A 7,515-nucleotide genomic window follows, 5' to 3' on the forward strand; every position below is an offset into this window, starting at 1 on the left:
GACGGGACTATTTTCAGATTTAACTCTATGTATAATTATATAAATGAGTATACACTTTATAATATATATGATATGTGTACATATTGTTATACATAAGCCTAATGTAGGTTATTTTATGTGGATTCTTAAACATGTTTGGGTAAGTGCAAAACAATAGTATGTAAAAGTTCACAGTTGACTAATTGTTTTACATGATTGCTTTTTGTCTTCACAACAATCCTGGAGGTTGGAAAAGGAAGTGGTTTTAGGCCCCTTTTCCAGAAGGCAAAACTGAGGCTGAGAGAGGTCAAATGATCAACTTCGGTCCTTCCTCTGTTAAATGGAGCCAAAGACTCCTAGGTTGTCCTGAAGTCTCTATGTAATGTTAAACTTCTAAGAACTTAGATTAGTGGTGTATTGATAGAATCTCTATAAGACATTTAGAAATTATAGCAGCATTATTATTTATCCAATAAATATTTATTGTATCCAGTGTATTCTTATTTCAAATCTCACGACAACACAAAAGCCCAAAGATTTCCATAGTTGTGAGAATTGGTCAGGGTCTGCTCCTAATGGTGGATTCTGTCTTTCCGTTTGTTCAGTGTATGAGCTCCCATGGTCTTTTTTTTTCCCCAGGACACTATTCTGTTCTTAGAAATTATACACTCATTGGCTCAGTAGATGTTTCCTCTACAATATTGCCAATTTCTTGAATTATAGCAAGTCAGCCTCTCAGGGCAATATTCTGCATGAGAGAGAGGGAGGGCTTAGGCCCTTCTGTTACACCTCAGATAACTTTGTTGAGAAATCTTAGGATATCTATTGTTGATTGGAAGAAATGTCAACTGTGAGAAAAGATGCAGGTGGCGTTTTACAGTGTTTCTACTAACCCAGACTGTTTAAGATTGAGTTAAAAAGCTACACCGAGTCACTCATTGCTCCTGATAAGCAAAGCCAAACCAGATTTTTAGAATTCTTGTAGACATCATCCCTTCTCAAGTGACTGGGTCTTGCAAATGGAAAGAGCTTTAACCTTCAGACCAATATCTATGCTATGTGCTTAAAAAATCTATTTGAATTATTTGCTTTGGTCTGTATTCCATTCTCCACCTTTGACAATGAATATCTCTGGGGTATATGGGCCGAGAACAGTAAGAAAAAGGAGGGAAAAAATATACAGATTTTATCCTGAAACATACAAATCAGAACAGAGAACCAGGGACTTCCCTGGTGGTGCAGTGGTTAGGAATCTGCCTCCCCTGCCAATGCAGGGGACACGGGTTCAAGCCCTGGTCTGGGAAGATCCCACATGCCACAGAGCAACTAAGCCTGTGCACCACAACTGCTGAGCCCACGTGCTTAGAGCCCGTGCTCCGCAACAAGAGAAGCCACTGCAATGAGAAGCCTGCGCACCACAACGAAGAGTAGCCCCTGCTCGCCGCAACTGGAGAAAGCCGGCACATAGCAACAAAGACCTGACACAGCCAAAAATATAAATAAATAAACAACAGAGAACCACAGAATTTTTAAATGCCACAAAAACTTAGATTAATTTTCCCAACCAAGCAATTCACAAAGACACTAATATTCATGAGGATCACCTCCAAGGCCACAGAGCTTATTAGCGCCAAAACTAGAACCCCTGGCTCTTGGCTGTCATGTCACCATTCTCCACACTTAACACTATTCAGTCCCTTCCTAAAGTTAGAAAATTGGTCAAATGAAAGTACATACGAAGTACTAACATGGAGTGGGAACTCATTCTCACCATGTGCTTAATAATTGTTAGCTCTTTTTTCTCTTCCTGACCTTCAGGAGTCTGAGGTTGAAGTATTCATTGGGTCTGATGCAGTTCCTAATTTTCTATATTCTCTCTCCTTTCTTTTACTTCATACTTAGGGTGCTCGAGGGAAGAGTGGAGAATACTGCCTATACTTTTGTGGAGTCACTATTAAGCTTTGGCATTAGGGAGCCTGACAACTCATGTGCCATAAGACAGACTTGGGAATTAAACTGATCATCACTTTGCTCTTTGGCTTTAGTCAGTAATATAGAACCATCCTCCATTTCAACTCTTCTTAGAGAAAACATTTCACACACTGACCTAAAGGTATCTGGACAGTTCTGATGATCTACATCAGGGATCAGCAAAAAGAGGTATTTAAAAAATATGTAGGGACTTCCCTGCTGGCACAGTGGTTGGGAGTCTGCCTGCTAGTGTGGGGAACATGGGTTCGGGGCCTGGTCCCGGGGGATCCCACATTCCGCGGAGTGGCTACACCCGTGCGCCACAACTACTGAGCCCGCATGCCTGGAGCCCGTGCTCCGCAACAGGACACCGCAGTGAGAGGCCCGCGCACCGCGGCGAGGAGTGGCCCCCGCTCGCCACAGCTAGAGAGGGCCCGCACATAGCAACGAAGACCCAAGGAAGCCAAAAATAAATAAATAAAAAATAAATCAATTTATAAAAAAATAAAAAATATGTATCTAAAAAAAGCATACCAACAACCCTTTTAGAAAGCAATTTATCTCAGCCATAAAAAAGAATGAAATAATGCCATTTGCAGCAACATGGATGGACCTAGAGATTATCATACTAAGTGAAGTAAGTTACAGAAAGATATCATATAATATCACCTATATGTGGAATCTAAAAAAATGATACAAATGAATTTATTTACAAAACAGAAACAGATTCACAGACTTAGAAAACAAACTTACGGTTACCAAAGGGGAAAGAGTTGGGGGAGGGATAAATTAGGAGGTTGGGATTAACATATACACACTTCTATATATAAATCAACAAGGACTTACTGTGTACCACAGGGAACTATACTCAATATCTTGTAATAACCTATAATGGAAAATAATCTGAAAAAGAATAGATATATCTATATGTATAACTGAATCACTTTGCTGTACACCTGAAACTAACACAACATTGTAAATCAACTATATTCCAATATAAAATTTAAAAAAATTTTTAAAGCACCAAAACCAAATAAATAAAGTTCAATAGGATTCCCCCTAAAAAATAAATAAAAATAAAAGCTACCCACACAAAAAAGTGATTTATCAATATCTGTAAGTGATGTTTGTAATACATGCCAGTGTTCATCTCAGAGTTATGTCTAATAATAAAATTCTATATTGGAGGGAATTCCCTGGCAGTCCAGTGGTTAGGACTCTGCATTTCCATTGCAGGGAGCATGGGTTTGATCCCTGGTTGGGGAACTAAGATCTTGCAAGCCGCGTGGTGCAGCCAAAAAAAAAAAAAAGGGAAAGATGAAATTTGGTAATTTATCAACTCCAGGGTGAGAAGGGTGAGAGGCGTTGAACTGGGCAGACATGAGCCTTCACTTCACAGGCGACATGGAGACATCATGGTTAGGACTTGGTGCTCTGTGGGCCTGGGTTCAATCCCTGGTTGGGGAACTAATATCTTGCAAGCTGAGCGGTGCGGCCAAAAAAAAAAATTCTATATTGGATTCAACTTAAAAATCAGCAGTAAGATGATTAAGTAGATTATAGTAATAAATACATTTTAAAATAAAAATTATTATACAAAGATATTATTGTGCAAATTAAGTTGTGATACAACCCTGAAACATGACAGAAAAAAAAAAAGCTTACACTGAAGCTTTGTGGAGAGTCATGGCTGTACTTACCTGTGCTGAGCTCCGTGGGCCGGGTTGCCCCCATATCCTCAAGTTTTCACAGCCTCCATGTACCTGGATTCAGGTTGGAAGACTTCCAAATTTTAGATAAAGAGCAGGTCTTCTTCTTTTTTTTTTTTTGCCAAGTAGTTTGTGGGAACTTATTTCCCCGACCAGGGATTGAACCTGGGCCCACAGCAGTGAAAGTGCCAAGTCCTAACCACTGGACCGCCAGGGAATTCCCGTGGAGCAGGGCTTCTTAAATAGCTTCTGACCCAGGGCATCTTCTCAGGATGCCATTGGAGTCATTCCCCACACACTCCTCTTTCTTGGGATGGCATCCTTACCTGATCCCAGCCCCCTACTCACAAGCCAATAGGTTTCTGTGGCATCAATTTAGAGCTCCTTTATGGGCTGACTTCTGGGGCTAAAGCAGTCAAAGCCTTAGTGCCTGCTGAGGAAATGGCCATGGTGCAGGTGGCCTCCATCTGCAAGGGCAGAATGAGAAATAGGAATCAGGTGACCTGTCCTCTGGTTCTCATCCCAGAGAAGGGAACTCTGTCTGCTCTCAGCCCCAGCCACTCCCTCTGTCTCACTATACCATGCTTTCTCCAGTGCATTCTGGGTCCAGGGCTTCCCAGGGAGAAAGGGGAGTCCTTGGCAGGAGGCCAGAAGAGCAAGAAGTTTGGGACCTTCCCAGTTTCTCATGGCCCGCCGTAGGGAGAGGGAGCGGGAACTAGCGTGCATTGAGAGCTTTTACAATGTGTCACGCACCACGTGAAGCCCTTCACCTACATTATTGCTTCTCGTTCCCAAAACAGAGAGGAGATGAGTATTATCATCCCCATTTTTTGGGTTCATAGACTTTTGCAGAGTTCCAAGACTACCTAGCAGCCAGGATTTGAATCCAGCACAGACCAACTGCAGATCCCAAGATTTTCTTTCTGAGGCAGAGCAGCTCCAGAAGTGGAGGCAGCTGGAGTGTCCTGGAACAAGTGGGACCAGGAGCAGGGGATGCAGCTGAGGCTCCCATCTCTCCAGGGTCTGTCCGCCAGAGCCCGAAGCCCTTCGATTAACTCTCCCTCTAACCAATCCCAGCAGAAGCCTGGGTAATACCTCCCACCCAGAATCTGTGGGGAACCTGGCCCTATTTAGGGATTAGGTGATGGAGATAAATTTCAAAAGCAAACGGCCCCCGTCCCAATTCATTTGCAGCACACAACAATCCAGATTAAGGTACAGAGTTTGGGTTTTATTTGGAGATTAGCTGGTATTACAGATGACAGTGATACCAAAACCCAATGCTGCCGCATGCACCATACCCACCCCATCCTGAATCTGTCAGGTTGTCTCTGCAGCCCCGGGTCAGAGGGCAGCCAATCTGATATTTGTGAAAATTAAATCAACGTAAGCCCTGCGTTCCTATTTCTACTTTATTACTTTAATATCACTCCCTCTTCAGATCCATGGTTCTGATTAATTCATCCAGGTGGCAGGAGGACAGGAGGGGGGCCCTGAACTGTAAAAGGATTGATCCCTGCAGTCTAAAATTAGTATCAGTGCTCTCCTAGCTCACTTAACAGTCAGTTAGGTAATGGCCTGAAGGGCCCTTGGGTGAGGGGCAGCTGCCCATTCTCCTTTAGAGGGAGGACGTGTTGTCAGCTGTGATGAGAAGAATTGGGGACCAGGCCTGGCAGGAGAAGTGGGAAACATAGGCTCCTACCTCATCCCTCTGTAGGTACCTCCTGCCGAGATGATGGGCAGGTGTCCCTGGAGGGGCGGGGTGCTGGGTAGCAGAAGCCAGGCCCTTGTCAATCCATAGCACCCGCCTCTAGGCTGGCCTGGAGGACAGTGGAAGAGAGGGATCCCTGAGCTAAACTTTCTTCCCATAAGAGAACTCCCTTGTGTAAAAGGAGAGGGCAGGGGATCCAGTTCTGGTGTGTTCAGTCTTAAGGGGCAGGATGGGCTACATGAGCCAGAGGAAGGGACTTGCAAGTTCTAGACCTAGATTAGGAGTGGTCCAGGTTGGTGACAATGGCCGAGGCATAGATGAGGTCAGACAGGCTGCCCAGTGAGGTCTGGGGAGTAGCTCGCTCTGAAGAGACGTGGACCCCTGAAGCCCCAGCTGGTCCCCATGGGGCCGTAGCTTTAGCCCCTACCCAGCCCTGCCCTGGACCCAAGCCAGGAGCTGGACAGGAGGCATGTCGACACACAGAGGCACACTGAGCTGTGCTGTTGGAGGGTGGAGGCTGGCCAAGGGTGCGGGGCTCCCAGGACTGCTGGATGGTGTCCGGAAGAGAACGGGATCTCTGGGGAGGCTCGGGCCTGGGACTTAGGCCTCCTGGCTTCCTATTCTTGATTCTCTTGGCTCTGCGGTTCTGGAACCACACCTGGTAAGGAAAGAAGGAGTCTCTTCTGGTGCCAGCATCCCCTCCCCCCAGGTACAGGGAAAGCAGAACCTGGAGGCAGGATATCCAGAGAGAAGTGACTGTGAGTCAAGCTTAGAAATCCGCTGTGTGAGAGCACCCCGACCCTGAGGTGGGGGGGGAGGGGGGTGGTCACAGCTCACCTGTATCTTGGCCTCAGGGAGGCAGGTGACCCGGGCCAGGTGCTCACGGGTGCCGATGTCGGGGTAAGGCCGTGCTGCAAACACCCGCTCCAACTCCAGCAGCTGCCCTCTGCTGAAGGTGGTCCTCTTTCTCCGGTGGGGACCCAACCCACTGGCATGGCCTGCAGGCCAGGATGGGGGTCAAGTCAGGACTCCTTGCAAGAGCCTCCACTGCAGCCTCAAAGCCAACAGACCCTGAAGCCCCTACTCCCCACCCCTCTTCAACCTTCCCCATCATACCTTCCCCACATCCTCCCCCTGCCCACCCTTTCCCCACCAGATCACCTGCAGGGGACGCGTCCACTGGGCTGGCCATGGAGCCGGCACAGTGAGGAGCCAGATGGCCATGCCAAGGCTGTGCCCACACCACTCCCCTCCGCCTGGAGTTTTATCCTGCTCAGAAGGCTGGCCCCGCCTCCAGGAGGGGCGACGTTTAGCGTCCAGCTGGAGGAGGGCTGAGAAGCCCCGGAGGAAAAGGGGGCTTGCAGGGGCATGGGTGGGGCAAGCCTGTTCCTCTGGGGCTTCACAAAAGAAGCTGGCCCCAGCGCCCCCTCCTCAAAGCTCAAACTCTGGCAGTCTGTGTCTGAAATCCTGTACTTTGTGAAAATCCTCCCAGGGCTCCGTCCAGGAAGCCAACGAGATCCCTCTCTAGATGCTCCTCTTGGGGGTCTGGTGATGGCTGCCTTCGGGGGAGAGTGGGTGGCGTCCTATCCCACACCTGAGGATGGGGCTGGGGGAGCTGGACAGGATGAGAAGCTGGACAGCAGATGAGCGGCAGCGCCCCTCCCCTCAGCACGGCTGGGAGCAGATGTCGCCACCAGATCACCCTCAGTTCTGCTTTAGAGCTTTGCCTGCACCTAGCCCTTTGTCCTTGGTCCTTCAAGAGCCCAGATGGACTTCCTACAGTCCGGGAACTTGGAACCAGAGGAGGTTCCACAAGTACATTTGAGGGGTTTTGAGAAAGATGCTTGTTTTTACAGTCTACTCATCGTTTGGAAGTCTTCTGGGCCACTTTTCTAAGAGAAATAGGTGCATTTGAATTTCCTTTCTGTTCCTGCCCTTCCTGTCTCCCCTGCCTCAGTGCTCTGCACCCCAGACCCAAGACAGAGACCTCAAAGGCCCATTATCATAGGGATAGGTTTGGGGGAGCACAGTGACCGCTTCCCCAGGGACTCAAGGGTCTGAGCTAATAGCATTTCAGGTCCAGGATGGGTAGAAAAGCTGAGCTGGAACCCACCACCTCCTGCCCCCCTGCCCCTTCCAAGACCA

At 47.6% G+C, this 7,515-nt stretch overlaps 1 protein-coding gene across 1 annotated transcript; it reads right to left on the reverse strand.

Annotated features, from left to right (window-relative positions):
• Positions 1 to 5,647: 5,647 nt before the first annotated feature.
• SEBOX (SEBOX homeobox) lies at positions 5,648 to 6,562 on the reverse strand. The gene is made up of 3 exons (XM_059906429.1): positions 6,532 to 6,562; positions 6,208 to 6,368; positions 5,648 to 6,028 (listed from the first exon to the last, which is right to left on the reverse strand). The coding sequence occupies exons 1-3, from the start codon at positions 6,560 to 6,562 to the stop codon at positions 5,648 to 5,650; spliced, it is 573 nt and encodes a 190-aa protein (XP_059762412.1).
• Between the last annotated feature and the right edge of the window lie 953 nt (positions 6,563 to 7,515).

Source organism: Balaenoptera ricei, chromosome 20, assembly GCF_028023285.1.
Source record: "Balaenoptera ricei isolate mBalRic1 chromosome 20, mBalRic1.hap2, whole genome shotgun sequence".
In the NCBI taxonomy this organism is placed as follows: Eukaryota; Metazoa; Chordata; class Mammalia; order Artiodactyla; family Balaenopteridae; genus Balaenoptera; species Balaenoptera ricei.

Excerpts from the sequence above, each read along its gene's own strand:
- SEBOX (XM_059906429.1), bottom strand. The coding sequence starts at position 6,562 with ATGGCCAGCCCAGTGGACGCGTCCCCTGCAG. Across the intron at positions 6,369-6,531 it reads AGTGGACGCGTCCCCTGCAG|GCCATGCCAGTGGGTTGGGT; the intron begins GTGATCTGGTGG and ends CCTGGCCTGCAG. Across the intron at positions 6,029-6,207 it reads TCCCTGAGGCCAAGATACAG|GTGTGGTTCCAGAACCGCAG; the intron begins GTGAGCTGTGAC and ends TTTCCTTACCAG.